Below are 23,467 nucleotides of genomic sequence, written 5' to 3' on the forward strand. Positions count from 1 at the left end.
GGGGGTATCTAAAAAGAAATCCCTCCTTCAGGGTTTATTAAATAATTTCCCCCTTTTTCCTTGTTTTCTCTCTGTCAATTAGAAAATGACCAAACTACCCTTTCATTTGAAAAGGTTACCATTTCACTAGTGTATGTGATTACAAACTTTCCTCACTGAAAAATGTGAATGATCTAATATACCCAATTGAAATGAACAAAACAGAACAAGAGTTTAATTGAAGGGCAATGTTGTCCTTTTCCAATTATGACACTAACTTCCACATAACACTTCTTCCTCATACATTGAAGAACTCAACAACATAGGAAAGAGTTTCAGCAAATATTTTGTGGAAAATGTGCTTGTTGTGCAAATAGATCAGAAGAGAATGCAAACAACAGTACAGAAAAGTCATCAAGTTGGATTATACATTCAAGGGTATAACTAATTTATAAGAGACGAGGAAAAAAAAGAAGAAAATACATATTATAATTGAATTGTTGGACGTGGAAAAGTTTGCAAACAATTACTGGAAGCATTGTAAAAAAATCGAAATTTCGGATACTTATTGGTGTGCAAGTATAGCTAATGGAAGCGATATCAATGATCATTGTGTTCAGATGACGTAAAGTTTCTATAACCATTTGTTGTGACTTTGTTTTCTGTACCTATTCTTTCCCAAGCAAATCATAAAAAACCTTTGGTTTTTTATAGTTGCACAGGCCCTGATACACACAAAAATAAAAATAAAAACCCATTGAATTAATAGCTGGAATAATCAGTTGACATTAAAATTAGACATTAAGAACTTTAGAAATAGATACATTAAGCTGAGGAAAATGCTGGAATGACACAAACAGAGTCACAAGGGTGACACAAATGATGTGGTGGCGCGCATATCTCGTGGAAAAGCATCTACGGTAATGTGCACGACACCACGTCATTGTGTCACCCCTGTGTCTCCCTTTGTGTCACCCCAGCACGACTCTTAAGCTAAACATGTAATGGCAAGCAATACTACCCCTCAATGTGCATGTGTGTGCTGCTTTATGTTGTTTTCAAACAACTGAAAATGGAGTTGAAGAGCCAATATGTGTATGAAATTTATGGTGTTTATTTATTTCACTAAGAAGGTTCATACCTATTTCATACTTCTCAAGTGATGCCAACTGAGTGAGATTCATAGTGCTAGGTTTTCAACCATGGAATGGCCTATCCATAGATTATGTAATACCTGATTTTTATGATCATTGCTTGCGGTTTCTGTCGAACAAAGTAAAGATTTCAACTAAGCCCAACCGTCATGTTACTACTAACTTAGAGTACTTGTTATCAGAAATAGAGTGGGCAGTCGATTATGTCTTAAGTTTTCTTTATGCAATCCTTCACCAAATCATGTATCTCGCCAAAACCCAGATTGGTGGACCCATGTTGAGTAAACGTGAAGACCAAAGTTAGAGTGGCATGTGATTTTTGGGAAGAGTTAAGAATATCATCAATCATTATTGACGAACAAAGTTACGACAACCTTATTTCAAAGTAGGAAGTGAAAACTTTGGTAGAATTTTATGGCACAAAATTCAAGAAATATTAGAATGGAGAGTCTTTGTGCAGTAGTTCATTAAAGATGATAATTTATGGCATAAGATGGTCCCATAGAAAAGTGCCATGTTCTTCTCGAATCATGGGACAGCATCGAAGATAAATCAAGCATGCTTAAGGATGGATATAACTTCAGACTAGTAGGATGCATCTTATTAACTAAATGAAACATAAAGTCATAAATCACATAGATTTGAATAGAAGATCAGGAAATCAGAACATATACTATATGAATAAATAGGATGCCTTTGTCCACAGGTTGGTTCAGTGTTCAAGGGCTCCCAATACAATCACATAGATGCTCGTATGCTTCAAAATTTTCCTATGATGTTAGTTTATATTTAGTAATAATATTGTTAGGTGGTTCAATATGATAGACACCTAAAACATTGAATCTAACATTAATAACAAATAAATTAAAAAACTTGACACAAATCAATAACTTGATTCATCCATAAAGCATAAATCATCTCACGTCATGAATTGACTATCACATTAAAACAAGAAGCATGCAGAGAAATCGATAAAAAGCTGATCATATATAAATAATTGCAAACAGTATACAGCATTATAGAAAACTTTGAAGTGTGTTTATCTACCTGCATTGTGAAAGCTATATGGATTAAGGTTGGTTCAGACCATGGTCTCCCAATGAATTGAAGCCCAATAGGCATCCCCATCTTGTCATATCCAACCTACCAGAATGCAGTCAAGGTAATAATCACAAACAAGGAATTATTTACAATAATGCATTGTTACTAAGAAGTAGAAGTAAATGTAGAGGAAATCCTACCGGAACAGACACTGCAGGCAATCCCAGAAAATTCCCTGCTATCTGGTACCGTACAAGTGCAGCTGAAACAAAAATACATAGTTCGAATTTCAATACCACCAACTGATCGCTATGCCACGTGCGTGAACTGAATTTGAAAAACAGAAGCATCACACCATATGCGGTATACCTCCATTTATGTAGTCGAGTTCACCAGATTGGAGGGCATCATCCATAATTGGGTATGCTGTTACACTGTTAAGGAAGAGTAACAAAGTTCTGCGTAAGTAAAGCATCTAAAGAAGTTTGACTATACCTGGAAAAGGGCATGATGCAATGGAAACATAAACAGATATACCCTGTCGTAGGTGTGACAATGACATCAGCCCTCTTAAAAATCTCATTGTAAATATGCATATGGCGGTTCCTAGGGATACATGGAAAAATGGTATTAGTAAGAGACATTCTGAAAAACCAAATAATGGATAACATGAATAAATTTCCATCAAGTCTAAAACTACAACATAGATATTTATAATCTCAAGAGTGAAATATGTAGGGAGTGAGAGCATAAAAAATCAGAAACTAATGGAGTTACACTAATGTTAGGTTTGTTGAATAAATGAAAGAGATACATGAACATGTGTGAGCTAACTTAGAAGTCAACGGACAAGCATCTCATTTCAAAGAGTTCAATGTAGCATACAGGGAATATAAAAAGTTGAATAATCAAAAGGCAAGATCATTCAAAATCTTGAAGAATAGTGGGAACAAAGTTTATTAGGTTGAATTATCATATATTATGGACACTTCAGATGTTTTCAATTATTGTTGATTTGTTCAAGTAACATAGGCCAGAGCTTAGTGGAGATGATGCTTCAACTTGAGGTCATGTTCTTCTCAACCAAGGAAGATAATGGCATGCAAAGCCTGAGCAATGGTGATGTTCCAACATTTAATATTCAGATCCTCCATGCACAAGGTTATATTTTGAGGATCTGAATCTAAACCTAAGGGAGCTACAAAAACCAAAAAGTTTCAGAATTAATTGGGTTGTACTACAGTATCATTGCATAAATTTTTTTGGCTTGGTTCTGCTTATATTATAATCCTTGGTTTCTAAACTATCCTCCCACATTTCCAGTTTTGTCTAGTTTCATCGACCAATACCACAGTATCTATACAAATAACATCAACCACAGGATCTCTCCTTGAATATGGGTAGTAAATCCATCCGTAACTACTGTAAAAGGATATGGACTCGAGGTTCTTTTCACGCTAGTTAATGCTCAAACATATACGTCCTTGATAATGTCAATTTTCTCGCTTCTTTTTCCCCCAATCGACTATATTAACTCTCTTAAGTACTCTATGGTATGCTTTTCCCAAGTCAGTAAAACCATCTGTAGATTCGTCATTTCTCGAAAAGAAATCTCAACATATAAGATAAGAAAAGCAACTCATGATTTCTTTTAGAGTCTTATTGTTCAATGGACAATGTGGATGCACAAGGTTTAACCGTAACAAAAATAAAGAAAAAAGAAATCAATCACACAAAGGCAAAAGAATTTTACATGGTTCACCACTAAAGGACATATCCACAAGAAACAACCATCGAGAGCTTCTCTTATAAGAAAATTGAGAAGAATACGAGAAACAATTCCAAAACAAGTTTAGATACTCCTGAATCTTAAAACCAAGGCTAATAACTCTAGCATTCTCTTTTATCATTATTTTTAAACAAAAAAAAAAGCCCCTAGTAAACACCCAAATAGTGACACTGCTATCATGTGGATCACTATGAAGTGAGAAAGTGTTTCACAGTTAACAAACAAGTCAGAGTATAAGCGTCTGGAATCATTTGGCACAGATGCCATGTGGTTAGAACTTTCTTATAAGATACCAATGCAAGCATTTTGGGGGTCTCAACCACAAGGTATGATGACAATAGGCCATAATAAAATTTTGGAAGAAACTCAAAGAGCTATGGAAAAACCAAGAAAATCTAACGCGGATTCATTTTATAAGAAAGTTCATCAAGAAGGTGAAACTAGGCTCGATCATATTCCATCTCCACATGAAGATGGTAGACTCATTGAACAAAGTAAAAGTAGACATGAAAGAGAAATAAAATTAAAAGGATGGCCAATGAAAATGTGTTTGCTTAATATTATAATGGTGAACTGTTAGATTAGTACACGTTGTTATTAGGTTTTTTAGTATGTAAGTCCTTTTTAGTCTTTTCCTTATTTTAATCTTTGTAATGCTTTAAAGCCTAATTAGGGCTAATAATTGAAATTAATACAATTCTCTAACTTTCAATTTGGTATCAGAGCCAAACTCTCTACCTCCATCGAAATCCACTGCTACAAACTCCGTCGACTGATTCTTCTTTGAATCATCACCCAACTACTCTCGTGTTTTCAATTCATATCACCCCTACAGGGGTTCTCTGTCACTACAGACCCTAATCGCATCATGCGATAGGGAGTTAATCACTATCCAAAGCCTGCGATCAGGTTGTTCTCACAGCTTTGATGTTGTTTGGTGCCTGCGAGATCCAAGGTAGTAGTTTTAATCTTGTGCGATCATCGTAGGTGGTTGTATGAGACCTACGATCACAGTAGATAACCTTTTTGAGTATTTTTAACCATCGCAAGTGGCTGCTCAGTCTTGTGCGACTATCGTGAGTGAGTTCTGAGACCTGCGATCCCAGCAGTAGGCTGTTTTGAAGCCCACGATCATAGCAAATCTATGTTATGACCTCTGCGACACTTCCACAGGGCCTTACGACCACAGCAGATTGCTGTTTTGAGGTCTGCGATACCTGTGGTCACTGCAGAAATGCAGTTTTGAAGCCTGCGATCCCTTTTTGAGTTTGGTTGGAGACCTACGATTACTGCAGAGGTGCAGTCAGAGGTCTACAACCACTCCAGACCTTGTTTTTTTGAGTTTTTCGATCATTGCAGAGGTGCAGTGTGGTTGTGATCAAAGAATATCCTTGTTTGGAGGTTGTGATCCGAGTAGCCTTGGTATTTGCGGGGTACAACAACCGCAAATTTTTTGTTTTATTTTTATTTTTTGACCTCCCTTCAAACTAAAGTACATAGTTTTAATTGTTATGGCCTCCGAGATGTCTTGTTCCTCGATCACTAGTAATAGTGCTGGATCAGGAGGTCTTCCCTCTCATTCGACTGATTTTCACGGCATACAAATTACCAACGTAAAATTAGATGGTCCTAATTACCTTCTTTGGGCTCGTTCGGTTGAAATGTTTATTGGTGGAAAAGGGAAGATTGGTTACTTCACAGGGGCAAACAAACAGCCGGCACCGACGGACACTACTTATCCCCAATGGTTTGCTAATGACTCTATGGTCCGTTCTTGGCTCGTTACATCTATGCAACCACATATTGTCACTGGTTTCATGTTCTCCAAGACTGCAAAACAGATATGGGATTCCACAAAAAATATCTACTCGCAACGTCAAAATAATGTTCGGATTTTTAACTTGGAGCGTGAGATTTCCCGTCTTTCGCAAAGAGACTCTTTCGTCATCTCCTATATCTCACAGTTACGGGCTAGATGGGAAGAGTTGACCTTCTACTCCTCCTCCTATGCTTGGAAGGACCCTGGTGATGAGGCCTTGTATGAGTCGATACTGGATAAGAATCGAGTTTTTCAGTTCCTAGCCGGGTTCCGGGATGAATTGGAGTATGCAAGAGTTCATTTATTGGGTATGGATCCTTTTCCGTCCCTACAGACTGCATATTCTTATGTTTTGGCTGATGAGAGTCGTCGCGCAGCTATTCTACCTCAGTCTTCAGGAGAACATTCAGCTATGCTTGCTCACCTACCCTTTCCACAGCCCCCTAATGGATCTATGCCTACCCGTCGCGACATAAGTGTGATCATTGTGGAAAGTTGGGTCACGTCAAGGCTCGTTGCTATGCACTTCATGGTCGTCCAAATCAGCAATGTCAACAGTATCAACGATCTTCAGCTCATGTAGTTTCTCAGCCGACTACTGATCTACCACCTTTGGCAGCTACTACCACCTCCTCGGATTCGGTATCTCTATCCCAAGCCGAGCTTGACAAGTTCAGGAAATTCTTTAATCAGATGGAGACTTCATCTCAGCCGGTCTCTACATTCGCTCACTCAGGTACCTTTGCATCTGCACACTACCTCCTCACCATGGATCATTGATTCTGGTGCCTTAGATAACATGACCGGTACGTCCTCCCTTTTTAAAACCTATAGTACTTATTCTGGTCATCGCAAGGTTCGCCTAGTTGATGGTTCGTTGTCTTCTATAGCTGGTCAAGGTCATTTACCTATTACGTCTTCTTTACCCTTAACTAACACACTGCATGTTCCTCAACTCACTACTAATCTTATATCTGTTAGTAGCATTACCAAAAATTCGAATTGCAGTGTAATCTTTTATTCCTCTCATTGTGTCTTTCAGGATCTGGAGTCGAAGAGGACGATTGGCACTGGACGTGAAGTAAATGGACTGTATCTCTTGGACGTACCCGGTTCTCTTAGCATCCATTCTGTCTCCCAGTCTAGTAGTAGTAGTTGTTTTAATAAGGCTCTTGTAATGCGTTGGCATTTACACCTAGGCCATATTTCTTTTGGATATTTGAAACACATGTTCCCTCCTTTATTTAATAATAACAATTTGATTGATATTTCTTGTGAAACTTGCCAATTAGCTAAACATGTGCGTTCCTCTTATCCTATTAGTATGAATACTACTGCACCTGCTATGTTTGACCTAATTCATTCTGATGTGTGGGGTTCGTCCCTTGTCACATCAACCCTTGGTTTTCGCTATTTTGTTATGTTCATCGATGACCATAGTCGTACCACTTGGGTTTATCTTATGAAACACAAGAGTGAAGTTTATGGGATCTTCAAGCAATTTCTTGCTATGGTTCATACCCAGTTGGGTCGTACCATTAAGACCTTCCGTTCTGATCATGGTACTGAGTACACCTATAGTGAGGTCTTGAAACTTTATTTAGAATCTGGCATTGAGCATCAAATGTCCAATGTTAAGACCCCTCAGCAGAATGGTCGATCCGAACGTAAAAATCGCCATATTCTAGAGTTAGCTCGTGCCATCTCTATTGGCATGAACGTGCCCCAATCCTATTGGGCCGATGTAGTACTTACTGCCGTCTATCTTATTAATCGGACTCCCTCCCGGGTTCTTCAGTTTGCCACGCCCCTTTCTAAGCTCTGTCCGGATCGTCCCTTTTTTCCACTTCCTCCACGTGTTTTTGGGTGCGTCTGTTTTGTTCAAATTCTTGATCAAACCCGTACTAAACTTGACCCTAAGGCCGTGAAATGTATTTTTTTGGGTTATTCTTCTAACCAGAAAGGATACAGGTGTTACCATCCTCCTTCTCGACGGCGTTTCATTTGAACGGATGTTTCCTTTTTTGAGCATACTCCGTACTACAATGGGTCTGTTGTCATTCAATCTGAGTTGTTTCCCTTAGAGTCATCTACTGATCCTTTCCCTCCTTTATTTCCTCTTCCTTTGCTTGTTCCTCCTTCTCCACCCCATGTTAGTTCGTTACCTCCTCCTTTGCAGGTTTACTCTCGGCGTTCTCGCGATACTACCATCACTCCTCTGCCAGACCAGGTCACCTCCTCGCCTCTGGCTCCGCCTCCTGTTCCCTGTGATGATCGTCCTATTGCCATTTGTAAGGATAAGCGCACTTGTACTTATCCAATTTCTAATTATATATCTGATTCGGTCCTCTCACCCTCCTATCAGAGTTTTCTTGCTTCGGTTTCCGCTGTTTCTCTTCCAACTACTGTTGCAGATGTTATTAACCACCCTGAGTGGCACGCAGCTATGATTGATGAGTTGAATGCCCTTGAAAAGACTCAGACTTGGGAAATTGTACCTCTTCCACCTGGTAGGAAGGCTGTGGGATGTCGCTGGGTTTTCAATCTTAAGCATAATCCGGATGGCTCTATTGCTCGTTATAAGGCCCGTCTAGTGGCCAAGGGTTATGCTCAGACCTATGGTATTGATTATCAGGAGACGTTTGCTCCGGTTGCCAAGATGACCACCATTCGCGTTCTTCTGTCTGTTGCTACTATCAGAGGTTAGTCTCTCTTTCAGTTGGATGTCAAAAATGCGTTTCTCAATGATGATCTTCAGGAAGAAGTCTATATGGTCCAACCTCCTGGGTTTCTTCCATCTGCTTCTCCAACACATGTCTGTCGCCTTCGTTGTTCTCTTTATGGCCTGAAACAGTCGCCTCGCGCATGGTCTGAACGCTTTACTAAAGCCATGTATCAGTTTGGTTTTCATCAGAGTTCTGCTGATCACACTCTCTTCTTGCATCACTCCCAAGGCAAAATTGTAGCTCTGATTGTTTATGTGGATGATATTGTTTTTACTGGAGATGATGATGTTGGCATTGCCGAGGTTAAAACTTACTTAGACCGTCAATTTGAGATAAAAGACCTTGGGCATCTTCGTTATTTTTTGGGTATTGAAGTTGCACGGTCTCACTCCGGTATATTTATTTCTCAGCGCAAGGATGTTCTTGATTTACTCAGTGACTCTGGTCAACTTGGTTCTCGTCCCACTGATACTCCTATTGAGCAGAATCACAAGTTGGCTGATTCTGAGGGGGAGTGTTTGGAGGATATTGGTCAGTATCAGCGTCTGGTGGGAAAATTGATCTACTTATCTATGACTCGCCCTGACATTGCCTATGTTGTTAGTGTTGTAAGTCAGTTTATGCACTCGCCTCGAACATCTCACCTTACTGTTGTCTATCGTATTCTTAGATATCTTAAGGGATGTCCTGGTCGAGGTATCTTGTTTAGTAATCATGGTCATCTTTGCATTGAGGCATAAACTGATGCAGATTATGTTGGTTCAGTAACTGATAGACGGTCTACTTCTGGGTATTTGACTAAGGTTGGTGGTAACTTGGTAACTTGGCGCAGTAAGAAACAGGATGTGGTTTCTCGGTCCAGTGCTGAGTCAGAATACCGAGCTATGGCACTTGGAGTGTGTGAGTTATTGTGGCTAAAGATCTTACTAGCAGACTTGTGTCTACCTGTGCCAGTCCCATTCTTACTTTATTGCGATAATAAATCAGCTATTAGCATAGTGGCAAATCCGGTTCAGCATGACAGAACGAAACATATCGAAGTTGATCGTCATTTTATTAGAGAAAAGATTGTTTCTAGACAGATTTGTACTCCATTTGTACCTACATCTCAACAACTTGCTGATATTCTGACTAAAGGTGTTGGAAAAATAGCCTTTGAAGGTGTCTTGTCCAAGTTGGGTGTGGTCGATATCCACGCACCAACTTGAGGGGGAGTGTTAGATTAGTACGTTGTTATTAGGTTTTTTAGTATGTAGGTCCTTTTTAGTCTTTTCCTTATTTTAATCTTTGTAATACTTTAAAGCCTAATTAGGGCTAATAATTGAAATTAATACAATTCTCTAACTTTCAATTTGAACCATGTCCTCCACCCTACTATTAGACCTTGATATAGAGGTTTGAAGTGATTCCGGAAAGTCTTTTAAGTTAGTTCATATGTTAATTCATAACTATAAAAGAATATTTCTTCACTTACTGTAACTGGAAGAAAATAGCTTTGATACTTGAAGTAAATGAAATCAGGGTGTACACGATACCTGATTCGCTGGGCATTCAAATATTCCTTGCTGCTGAAAGAACCATATATACAAAGTGCTACCCTTGCATCCCACCCTAGTTCTGAAGTATTCCTAATCAAGTGAAAGTGTGTGATATCAGCTGGACTGCTTAACTCTTTATCAAAACAAATGAAAGTAGGAGGGATGGAGTGGTGGAGATCACATACAGCTTCTCTAGCTCAGAATCTAACGAAGCAGTACATTCAGACCCAATTGTTGAATAATGTGCCAATCGCATCACTTCTATCTCCGGTATAGTCACGTCCACAGTCTTACAGATGGCAAAGACTTGGCGAGATTAGAAAAATATCAGCTATTGTGTATAACACAATTGTTTTAGATATTTAGATTTCCCTCACAACTATAAAATCTTATAATGTAGATACTAAAAAATTAATCACTGAAAGATAATACCTTCCATCCATAATCCTTGCAAAGCTGATCCAAGACTTGCTGGCAGCATTGTTTAACCTCATCATTGCAATCATTAAACCACTATTTGACACAAGAAGAATGAAATATGCATCAAATTGTGAAATAGAATTGACACATAAATGTGGCTCTGGACAGAATTGAATGGAGGATCAGGATTCATTTAGCCAACCCCGAATCTTTGGGATAAGGATTCGATGGTGACATAAATGAATCACTTCATATTATAAAATATAACTATGGAGTCAAAGTTACTACTTTACCAACCTCACCATACTTTGCCAATTTGATAGAGGAAATGGAGTTTTTTGACTTCAGCAGTGGAAAATCTACTTTGGGCTGATAATTCTCCAAAAAAATGAAGGGACAAAGTCAGTAAATCACAGTGTATTGTAGATCATCACAGAAGAGTTCAAAGAAGATTTAAGAAGGCTCTCTATTAACACATAAAGATTCTTATTGTGAAGAAGAATAACATATGGTTGCTTATCTGTATATATGAAATCAATAGAAGCTCTAAATTTTGCTCTGTAAATTTGAAATAATTTGAGAAGTTAAATCAAACAAGGATAAGTTTTGTGAAAAAAAAAAAAAAAAAACCAATAGCTATTGAGCAAATTTTGGAGAATTTATAGCCAAAACATTATAAGAAGCACTGGTGGTACATTGACATGATAGACTACTTGACAACAACCATAAATCATGATCTGATAGAAAAATTGCTAGATAATAGTTCTCTACACATATTGATGCAAATATCCAAAAGATTAAGAAACTAAGGGGACAAGATTTATAAGTAACAGTGTAAACAATATTCAATTAAATCCATAGAACGGCAAAGGCGAACAAAGATTTTACAATTTTGTTCTTTCATGAACAGGATCTATATGAACACACAGATCCATGGATCCATGCATCTTGATTTAAAAAGAATCATTAGAAAAAACAAAAAAGAACCAAAATCGATCAACATCTTTCTCAAAATAAACAAAAAGGAAATGAAAGATAAAACATAAATCATGGGTCAACTAAGTCCTCTTAGGGGGGTTGCTTAAGAATAAGAAAGAGAAATCTCATGTAAATACCATGGAATAAGGTTTGACCCTATAAACCCTAAATATCTTATAATATCAAATAAATCATGTTAAAAATGTACCAAAAATCTACAAATTTTCTGTAATTAGTATTACACATTTGTAACACTAATGTAGTTTAAATGTATGAAAGAAACAAAACATTATAGTGAAAATAATTTTGACCTTCATAGTACACAACTTGAGGAATGTTTTTGACTTGGATACCCTTAACCCAGTGATCATTTTCACTTGACAACTTCCCAAAAGAAAATAAATGTGGAACACAGATAGAAATGCTTTTAAATATTTTTCATTTGTTTTAAAATTTTCATCATAATTAGTAAAATATTCTACATATTACAAGTAAACTTCACTTTGCCAAGTTATAAATCAGAAATATATGGCTAGGTTCACAAAAATTCAGCTAATTTATAATATCATGAACAAAAGAGCAAATAAGAGCATACTTGAAAGTTAGTTTTCATCAGTTAGCTAACATTAAAGATAGTGAAGCTGGAAGGTAGGCCAAGCCATTCAACTCCAAACTATTCTGTCTCCATGCCAACGATTGCATCTTACCACACTTGTTGATTGTGGAGATTAGACATTGGTAATTTCCTTTTCGATTCAAGCTGATGTATTTCTAGGATCCTAGCATTATGTGAGATATTGAAGCCAGGCTGGGCCTCTTATAATCTTGAAGGTATACCAAACTACGTTTTTAGAAAAAAATTCTAAAGCTTCAAAACAGGATCTGAAGGTTTGGAATATAAACTCTTCTGGAAGGATGGAGGGGAACATGAGGAAGTTCATGGAGGGAATGATCCTAAAGAGAAGAAAAGAAGAGTGCAAGCCAAGGCAAAGTTTGCCAAGCGAGAAAGTTGGAGGCAACAGAAATAAAGAGCTGCATGGTTGAAAGAAAGGGATCAAAGTAGTAAGTTTTTTAACCCTTTGTGGATTCATCTTAGATAGTCTCTAGGAAAAAATGGAGAAGACACGCAAAGCCCTATTGCTTGGTTTCCCAAAGCTCTAAAGGCATAGGGAAAGCACAGAGCTGGAAGAAAGAGCCAAACTTTATAGTGTTGTATCCATTTAACCTTTTATTGTCCTTATTTTTTCAAGATTCTACCCAACCGAGTTCACCAGCCACAATGACTGATTTTTCCATCTTCAGAGGGACACCAATCCTTGGGAGGTGTACATCCACAAACCTGATCGCATAGAGGGTATGTCCATGTGCGGCAATTAATGGAAGTAAGTTGCACACAAGCTACAATGTCCTAGTCATTGTAAAAGTAAAGTTTTTTAATCATCAATTTTGCAGATATATGAATGTTCTCCATAATTGCATCAATTTGGAGGAAATTTCAGTACATGTAGTCGTTGAACTCATTATATCTAGTTTCATGATTAGCAAATACCTTAGCTAGTCTAATTAGAATGCACTGTGGCATTTTAATACAAAAATGTATCTTCATTATTCCTAAAACTTATTGAAAATTTTTTCCACAAATAAAGCCAATAAAAAACTACATGGTTCACTTTTCTTAGCAACAAGGACAACATGTTTAGATTTCAGGATATTTTAAGCAAAGAATACCAACGTGCTCAATTAATGAATTTTTTTTAGAGATGTTCAATAAAAAAAGTATCTCACATGTAAAGACGTGGGCTGATTTGATGGAAGGTGGCCACTGATAGCTGCATAACTGAATATAACAAATAGTATTATCCATACTGTTCAAATCATTAGCAAAATTGAAAAACACAAATTAGCCATCAAAATGAACAATTGATTGAAAAAAAAAAACGAACGCAATAAATGCGTCTTCCACTGTGCCTGCTAGTATTCCAACCATTCCTACAGTCCAGTTCAGAGGTATAACACTGAAAATAGAAGCAGAAGTAAATTTTAGAATCCACACATCTCTAACCATTCTAAAATATAGAAGTGAAGGATTTCCAAAAGAGAAATTGTCAGATCAATTTCTATTTACCCTGAATGAGACACACGTCCAAAAGTTGGTTTAAAACCAACAACGCCACAAAGAGAAGCAGGCATTCTTACAGAACCTAAACACAGTCTACAATTGTTAGAGTGCTTAAATAGTTACTTAACAAAGGATAACTTTTAGATGCGGTTATATAGTCATCCAAAATGAAAAGAAAAAAAATGTTTTGAGATTGAACTAGATTTGGGGCTAAATTTGTAAGTTTTATATGAACTTGCAGTGGTTCAGGAATTATATTCCTTGTGAAACAGATTGTACATTGTAGTCACCCATTCTTGCGCAATCTTTTTATACAAATTGCTTAATTGAACTGTTCGGATCAAGCATTAAGAATAATTTAGAAGGAAAACCTTCTTCCAAACTCTTTTCCAAAGATTGACCAAAAAATAAGAGAGATGGGAGTGACCTATAATTTTCTCTCATACTCTTTAGTGATGCAAATAACATCTCATATAACCTTGCAAAGAGTAATGTGAATAAAGATTTGGTTCACATAACGATACCCCATTCCTAAGGTTGACAACTTTATGATCAATATAATTTTCATTACTAATGCTTACCAAAAAAATTTGGTGCCAGTGTGTATATCATAGCTAAGGGATGTAATTATGGTGTGTATATCATGGTTATGAGCAAGGTTAAAAATGTCATTCCGGAAAACCGAAATATTTACGGATATGAAATGAAACATTAATAAAAATCAACATTTTAATGACAAACATTCATCGCCGGTGTGTATCATAGTTAAGGGATGTAGTTATGGTGTGCATATTATGGTTATGGGCAAGGTTAAAAATGTCATTCCAGAAAACCGAAATATTTACGGATATGAAATGAAACATTCATAAAAATCAACATTTTAATGATAAATAATGTGGGAAAAAAAACATTTTTTAGGTTATGAAATGACTTACAAACTATTTATTTGAAGTATAAATTTCTTCATGTTGATACCCACTCTTAGACACTAATATGCTGTGAATTCACTAAGTTATATTGCATTAAAGTATACTTAAGGTTTGAACTTCAATAGTAATTACTGTTAACAAGGGTTTTTATTTAAAGGAAAACAACTTACCTCCTCCGTCAACACCAAGGGAAACAGGGCACAGTCCTGCAGACACCACAGTGGCAGATCCACTAGAAGAACCTCCAGAGACCTTACTCGTATCATAAGGATTTCTAGCAGCCCTGCAGTAAAAATCAAGAAATGCACATTCTAACACCAGCAACCACACTGAGGTCAACTTTTCTAATAAAATAAGACAGAAGTGTACCCATAATGAGGATTGATCCCACTTGTTCCCATACCAAGCTCATGCATATTGGTTTTCCCAACAATTATGGCACCACATGATCTTAGGTTCTTAACACAGCATGCATCCTCCATACAAGTTCTCACTTTGTGTAGCCACTTGGTACCTCCTATAAAAAATAAAAATAAAAACCATAACATTGAGTGTGATAAAGAACAAAAACATAAGTTGGTTGAAGTCCAGGCAATACAAAAGTATGTATGTACCTGTAGTCGGATATGGCATACAGTCTATTTCATCTTTAATAGCAATTGGGACTCCATCAAGAACTGAAATTGGTTGTCCTGCACAAGGAAAACCATAGGCATCTCATTATTCACCTAAACCATAGGCAGCACAACTTTTTCATGGATAAGCATCTACAAAGAAACCTATACAAGAAGTAGAAGCTACCATCTGCAGAAAACACATGAATTTTCGCGAACTATAGTTCTTCCCTCCTAAGATTGGACTGCCAGTCTTTTTTTAAGAGGAGATACCTTGGAGAAATAAAAAATAAAAAATTGACTAGCCTTTTAAATAGCGGTAATTCTCCCTAAGCTCACTTGCTCTTTTGGTTTATCAACTCTATGTATTACAATCCTAAGAGCACAGAATTAATTGGGCAGTGCAATCATGTAGGTTGTGGGGATTAGAGGAAACAAATTGGTGAAAGAGAAATTTAAAGATAGATTTTTACACATGAGGGTAGGTCAAAACTGAGTCAGAGCCAATCCAGGGAGAGTCACTTTGATTCAAGGCCAAGCAAGGCTGAGTATAAAAAATGAGTCAAAAGTCTAGACAAAGATGAATTAAAATTGAGTTTGAATGAATCAAGGTGTCAGCCATGTCAAGCTAATCTGAGTTTGTGACCATGGCATTGACATTGTAGTTGCATGGTTAGGCAATGGTAAGTTGGTAATGTGTTTTGGTTGGAGTCAAGCAGAAAGTATATTAGACTATGTTTTAGAGAGTAAAAAAAGGATGGAACACCAAGTTAGCATACAATGACCAAAACACCCAACAACTTACCAAAAAATCCCCTTAAGCCAAGATAGCTCTTATTTTATAAAATAATAACTATAAATATAACAAACTGCACAAGGAAAAACAATGAAGTTCAAGCCCTTAAAGTAGGTAACTTTAAGAGCTAGGAGACATATATGATTGATTCCTAGCTCAATCAAGCATCTAGTTTGAATCATAAGAAGTAGGGTTTTCCTAAATACTAATCCTATAGACCATATGAATGACCTAGTGATAAAAATCCCTCAAAGCTATCACAGTTTTGATTCTAGGGTTCACTACTGAACTACAGACCTACAAGTAAAATGGTAGATCTACTTCCCTGATAAGCTTGTTGAGTTCATCAATGTGATAGGCAAAGTCAAACATGCTTTAATTTTAGAATTCCAGACGAAAATCAACCTCTCACATCTAGGTAAAATTTTGATCTCATGCCTCTCAACTCCAAGTTTCAATCTCTCCTACTCCCTTACCCCGAGTGAAATATAAATTATTCATAATAGGCTTGAATTTATGTAGCTTTCATTATTTGGATGTAAATTAGCCAAGTTCTCCTTGAAATAAACAACAGTTTTAAGCCATTGGATTAGTTCAAAATGAAAAAGATCAGCCTTTTAGCATACAAATAATCCAAGTCTCTGATATATCAAATACTCAAAACATTGTGAATCATGGGGAAAGTTATCCATATAACTATAATGAGAAGGATGGTGCATATTTTATTGAAGAAACTTAATATGCATTGTAGTTCAACCTCATTATTTTTTTCTGGAACCACACCCGACTAATCCTCGGGGAACGTGCAGTCCCCTCACATTAAAATTTGATGTTTTCCATCTAGACAAGTACCTTTTTCGTACCGAAGAGCTGACTCAGTAGCCTGCTTTAGAATATCTTCGGCATTGTAATGAATAAAGAATGACATTTGCAAGGGAGGGCAGGAAGATTCATGTACAGCAGATAAAAAGAGCTTTGCAACCTGTACAACTACACATGGTCAAGTTCTAAAAAATATGCAACGTACTGCAATCAAAATTTTAGCCAATAAACAATGAATTATACATATTTCAAATAGCAGATAAAAGGGAGTTAGAATGTACACCTGAAACCAAAGAAAAATCTACTCTTCAAAAACTCAATTATACGTAAGGATGGAAATCATAGCTAAAACATTATACAAGCTACAAAATGATTTACCTGTAGAGGACTTATCTCTCTTGAATTATAAGCTCTTGAATAATCTTGTATTGTCCAACGTTTGAAACTAGATTGAGTATTTACTATAGTTTTTGGAAGACAATCGATTGCTGCTTGTACTTGTTCAGATGGTGATAAACCAGATTGTATGGAGTGAACTTCTTGCTCTTTAAGATCTGACATGATAAGCTTAAATCAGATATCAAAGAAAGTCATACTTAAAATGTGTTTATAGTTGATTATAACAAATGGATTATCAATTTACAAACACCATACCAATGTACATGACAGAAGAAACAATACTACAAGGATTATTATAGCAATTTGTTAAATAAAACTGGAAAGCAGTTTTAGGAATTTAATGTAGAAAACCACAACATAAAATGTATTTTAGGCGAAGTTTAAAATTTATAAAGAGACACACCTTCCCAATCATGGGAGGGAACAAACATAGGTGGCTCCTTCAACTCTGCAAATGAAATAAGCTGCAAAAGTTGAAGATACTTGTAAGCAGGCAAGCAAGTACTTAATAGGCAACTTTGATGGGTTTCAATAGAAGATGTCCAAAATATCATTTATTGAAAAAAGATGTCAGGAAAAGGTCTTTGATGGATTGAATCCTTTTCAAATGCTTAGCGAATCTGCAGATTACATTAAAAACAATAAAGAAACACTACAAATGCATTGCATGTGAGCCTGCTAATATGTGTGATGCAAAGCCATACACTTAAATCTCTTGGGAGGAATGGACTTCTACAACCTAGGTCCCATCTTCTAGATCAAACTTGAAAAAACCAAACCTTTTTCTATACCAATAGCAACTTAATTTGATTTTCATGATATAATTGATTTTCAATTGATTAAATGCATTTCTCACATAAAAATAACATATTCTGGAAAAATAAAACCAAATCATTTTGCCCTGTTTGAATTTTAATGAATAACCATTGTTAAGCTCCTCCATTTTATCATCAATTCGTTTCATACATTGTGAGTAAATACTTGAAGGCAAGATAATTCTAATTAGAAGGAATTATGACAATATATTACATCATTTAATGAACCAATTCTAATTAAGCATTCCATAAAGTCCCTTTCAAAACTTGAATACTTACATAGAGAAGACATTATATGAAATAGAATGGAACAAAGAAATCATGAAGTCAAATGAAATTTTAGAAGAAAAGTAGAACGAGAAGCTGAATGATCGAAGTAAGAAACAGAGTTCTACTTACAGATGATCGAAAAATGTAACCTTCTTAATCAAGATTGGATAGTATCAAACTCAATAATTTATTGAAACAAAATAGAAAAAGGAGAAATTCCCCTTCGGTCCTAACAAAAATTCAAAACCAATGCATAAGAATGAAAATTTATTGAACTACCCACAAATTCTATGAAGAATGAAGATTAAAATGAAAATGAAAGAATTTAATTGCTCCTGATGTCCAGAGCTTGAATGAAAATCTTGTTATTATAATTGAAAATGACTTAGTGACTTCAATGAAAATGCAAGAACATCCTAGAAGTGGAAAAAGAAAAAAAAGAAAAAAAAGAAAAAAAAATCACTAATCTACCAAAATAAGAGACAAATAATATCCAATTAGAAATAACTTATAGGCATCTACTTTAAAAGAAGAGGTAGAAATTTAAAATTCAGAGGTAGTCCAACAATTACTTGGCCGTAAATATATGATGGAATACAACATTTTTATCATGTTTTTTAATTATAATTTGATCTTTTGATGGTTTATGTAAAGCATCCTCATTTGAAAAATAATAATCTTCAGAATAGGTGAAGAAAGGAAATAAGAGCATAGGCAGGCTAACTTAGTTTTTCTCATCCCTACAAGTAGTTAGAAGTTTTTCTAATACTCTTTCTAATACTCTTACACTAAAATGCAACAAAATCAAAGAAATAGAGAAGTCGTGCAGGGAATGAATAAATGAACATGAAACACCAAGCAAATACCTTGTGAATCAGGTTATCTTTCTTCAGTATGTACACCAATATTGTACCCAAAATTCTTGATTCCAAAATCTTCGTGAAAATCTTAATCAGAATTCCAGCCATACGAGGAGCTACAACCAAAATGCAATTCTAAAGTTAAATTATCTGAAACCATAATATTTATAAATGAATAATTTTCATTTCAAAGTCTTTTGTTTCACGCCATATTCACAAATCCCAAATTTAATATCAAAAATAGAAGTACACTGGTTCTTGATTGTCAAATGAATAAATTTGTTTACTTGCTCAACCAATGTACGACGAAAAGTATCCACTAACCTATTTATAAAATTTATTTCTATGACGTCCAATCGTATACCATAAGTAATATTTCACACTCTTTTGTTGTTAGAACTTCATCCCAAAATTATGCATCCAAAATTTAATATAAAAAAGAAAAAAGGAAGTGAACCACATGTCAACAATCAAATATATCAATCAACGACAAAGTGACAAACTACCATTAGAATTCAATCGATTTTTTCCAATAAACATCCAACCCAATTACAAAAAAGAGAATAATTTTGATAAGTAACAGTGAATGCATGTTGATTCTATCTACACTCCTTTTGAAAAAGAAATCAGTCAAAGCATGTCTCCTCAAACTGTCTAAGAGAATACAGGGATCTGGCCCCTAACATGCTCCTTATAACAACCAATAACGAAAGAAAGACCCCAAGGGGGATCCTTATGTCCTTTATCCCATAATCCATTTGATGTTATTCACCGAGTCACCCTCCACCAATCAGTGTGTAATCCAAAAAAAAAAAGTAGGTTCGCCGCCATCACCGAACCTCAATCATTTTGTTCCCTTTATTAGTACTTAAATTTTTTTTAAAATAAAAATCCCACCTTTCTCTATGTTTCCACAAATCTCTGTACTTCACATGTTAATGCCTCATGATCTCGATTTTCATTTTATCTAAATTTTTTTTAATGAGAGTTATTGTATTTAAACTACACGATCCTTATTCATATACTATGGGAGAGATCATGATAGACCTGATCGAGTGGGCCACCAGCTCCAACAAACTCAAAATGAACGGGATGCGACAGTGATGGACTTCACAAATAGGTGGTGACCACCATCAAGCATGATCGGACCATGCAATCAATTGTATAGTCTTTCTCTAAAGGACCATGCAATATTGGGAGGGAGATAGAGATAAGGTGTATGTGTTATAATAATGTGCATGAGATACACTAAATCAATGCTATGGGGTATCTCATCACATATCTTGCAAATCTATCAATTAGGATCAATTAGATATATTCTATTGGATTGATTGATTATCTTTTTATATTCATGAATATTTTGAATCTATATAAATCCGATGAGATATGTAATCAAGATCCAAGAATTCTCAATAAACTCATATTTCTTCAATGGGTAAGCTGGACTTGAACCCATGACCACAAAGTTGCATTGCAATATGTCAACCAAATGATCTATGGATTGAAGCACTAAATATTTCGGTGTTGCCACCGGGTAAGCCTGTTTCTAATGTGCAGTAACTTGGTTGAGGTGGGTTCTACACACAGTTTTATGGTATAAACACAGACAGATTTTACAAACTAAGCTAGATGGGTCGAACCCAGTCCTTTGGTATCAACAATCACAGATTTTACAAACAAGCTGACATCCAAATTAAATGTAAAAGCTGCAGATGAGATTCAATATCCAGGACCTTGTAGAGATATTCTTGATAATTGGCTCATTAGGTTCATCCTTACATGCTAAAAAAAGTGAGGTTGCCATCAATCAAACTGAAACAAGGGAATTGATTGTTGAATACATGTTTTATTTCAGATATTATGTCAGGGTTGGGAGGTGCCCTAAGAAATTATGGACTATGTATCTGTTTGAATTGATAGCCACTTGAAAATGCCCTCGCTTATTGAGAACGTATTATTGGTTCCAACTGGGATAGTTTTGTTGCCTTCATTAGTCAGCCCTTATACACATACTTATTTGAAATCGTTCAGGCCAAATCCCGTCAAACACACCAAAAGATATCAGAGCAATCAGACTTCAAAATCTTTGCATTCAAAACCCACATATAATCAGAACTTTGAATCCCAAAATGTAATAAAGAATACATAACAGTAAGAAAAAAAAGAGAGGAGGAAATTATACAAGTCTGCTTTGGAGACTCCTGTCATAGCCTTGCTAATACTTTAGTACCATGCTACCCACAGTTACAAAGTTCACAAACGTAACACTATTAAATGTGAATATTCTTTTCTTTTTTTTCGTAAACCATAATATAAGCCAAAACTTCAAAATACTCAATGAAAACTTGCATATTTTGGATAAGACATATAACATGCGAATTCTACGCACGTTATGCACGTGTTATTTGTGAACGATTCAAAATTACATATTTATAACATTTATCTACTTGTTCTGTTTTTAATTCTTGCTAAACTTTACTCAATAAGTAAAAGTGACAACTATAATCAAACCTTTGGACTTTTGGGTATATTGACATCAAGGTATTAAATTTTGGTGTTGATATATAATTTGACTTCTTGGATGGGAAAATTTTCACCAGTATAGATATAATGCATTTTTCAGGGAAATAATGGAAGCATATAGAAAATTTTCATATAAACCGCAGGAAATTATAAAACAAGCATGAAAACACACTCCTCGACCATCAAACTATGATAAGAAAAATTTTAAGAGTATGGAAATGAATCTCCATGATGTTTTACATGTAGGACAGCCAAAATTAACCTATAACCATAATTATTTAAATTCATATATATATATATCCCCTCTAATCTCCATGGTGTTATTTAGATAGCCAAAGGCCTATGTTTTCTCAATAACCCATCACTTGATGAGCTTCCACCTGTCTCAGAAGAATCAAAATCCTCTCTAACCCTCTTTTGTTATTTTATGATGTATTACTCCTTTGAATTCAATGACTTATAGACGCTAAGGCTGAAGTCTTATCTATTCCTTCAACAATAGTTATGTTCAAATTAATAGAAAATTCCCAAAAACATGCATGAACATGAGGTAGTGATATCATGACTTAATAAATCAGGTATTTTAAAGTCAAATATCGTTTGATTTTTAACAGCGAGATCACTGGTATTTATTCTATAATTGACGATCTCGCATGTTTTGGGAATTAAAATGAACAGTGTTCAGCACATGAAATGGTAATTAATTTGCCCTAAAATTAACATATATATAGTCACAATCATGCTATTTTAAGTCAATAAGCAAATAAACTGAAATATTGCAAAATTAATTTTTTTTACAATTCTAGTAAAAAGTTAATAAATTTCTCTTTATAAAACAGTAAAATTTTCCACATTTTAGTTTAAGTCAAAAGTGAAAGAAATTAAGTCTGAAAATTGATTAATTGCCGTTTTCGGAATTAAAATGAAGAACAATTTCAACTACTGTTTTTGTAAATTTTCCAATAAAGAGTCCATATTACTACATCATTGGGAATCTACTTTACAACAAAAGCAATTAAAGACCCAAAATTTGAACTCAAGTACAAAAGATACGCAACCACAAGTCGACAAGTAAAAAAAAAAAAAAAAGAATCAAAAGATGGAGCAAGGTTCAATAAGTTGGACCTTTGACGTTCGCTTGGAGATAAGTCTCGTTGCTATTAGGGCTGAGATCTAATTCTTCCACTGGTTTGTAAACCATACCTTTGGCCTTGAAAAACCCCATTTTAGAGAGAGAGAGAGAAAGCAGAAAGAGCAGAGCAGAGAATAAAAAGGAGATTGAAACAGAGAGATGCGGTGAAGGCGCGAGAAAGTTGGAATTAAATGAAGCTGGATTGAAATTGGTCACTTTCGTAAATATAAATCGGAGAAAACTAGAGAGAGAGAGAGACGGAGAAAACTATACATAGAGAGAGAGAGATGAAGATTCGGATTCGTCGTATTATAAAGTAGTTGGTTTGGTCCGAACGGTTTTTTCCCGCCAACTTATAACAGCCACGTTTACTTTAAAATGACCGAAATACCCACCAATTGCTACTCTAAAATGACCGAAATACCCGCCAACTGTCAGGTAATTTTTCCATCAACTCTAAAATGACGGAAATACCCATCAACTGCCAGGTACTTTATTGGAGAATTTTGACCTAACCATCTGGGTTTTGATCTAAAGTATTTGCTATTCCTAGGACTTTTAAAACTGCTGACATACCTCTAGGGTTTTCTTTAAGAGACTCATGAAATGACCTATATACCCTCATCTTCAATCTCTCGTCAAAACCCTTATAATTTTCTCTTAAAAATCCTTGAATTTTCCAAAAAAGCATATGATACTTTTAGAGGTATTTCTTATCCTTTGATCGAGTAAATCTAGAGATCA

At 35.6% G+C, this 23,467-nt stretch overlaps 1 protein-coding gene across 3 annotated transcripts; it reads right to left on the reverse strand.

The window, feature by feature from the left end:
* Positions 1 to 379: 379 nt before the first annotated feature.
* Positions 380 to 23,021, reverse strand: LOC147406414 (fatty acid amide hydrolase-like). Of its 3 annotated transcripts, none has more exons than XM_086434431.1 (20): positions 22,717 to 23,021; positions 19,075 to 19,184; positions 17,527 to 17,587; positions 17,103 to 17,278; positions 16,755 to 16,884; positions 15,107 to 15,184; positions 14,862 to 15,009; positions 14,663 to 14,775; positions 13,570 to 13,645; positions 13,388 to 13,459; positions 13,230 to 13,281; positions 10,764 to 10,844; positions 10,479 to 10,559; positions 10,232 to 10,335; positions 10,044 to 10,136; positions 2,712 to 2,780; positions 2,544 to 2,608; positions 2,375 to 2,436; positions 2,181 to 2,276; positions 380 to 704 (listed from the first exon to the last, which is right to left on the reverse strand). In XM_086434431.1, the coding sequence occupies exons 1-20, from the start codon at positions 22,814 to 22,816 to the stop codon at positions 648 to 650; spliced, it is 1,824 nt and encodes a 607-aa protein (XP_086290557.1). In that variant the 5' UTR covers positions 22,817 to 23,021; the 3' UTR covers positions 380 to 647. The 3 variants fall into 3 exon arrangements, with proteins under 3 accessions (XP_086290557.1, XP_086290558.1, XP_086290559.1); XM_086434432.1 differs by having other exon boundaries at positions 10,764 to 10,835; positions 22,717 to 23,020; XM_086434433.1 differs by lacking the exon at positions 22,717 to 23,021 and adding an exon at positions 21,251 to 22,382.
* Positions 23,022 to 23,467: the final 446 nt, after the last annotated feature.

The sequence above is a fragment of the Akebia trifoliata genome, chromosome 3 (assembly GCF_017979445.1).
Source record: "Akebia trifoliata isolate Shusen 1 chromosome 3, ASM1797944v1, whole genome shotgun sequence".
NCBI lineage: Eukaryota > Viridiplantae > Streptophyta > Magnoliopsida > Ranunculales > Lardizabalaceae > Akebia > Akebia trifoliata.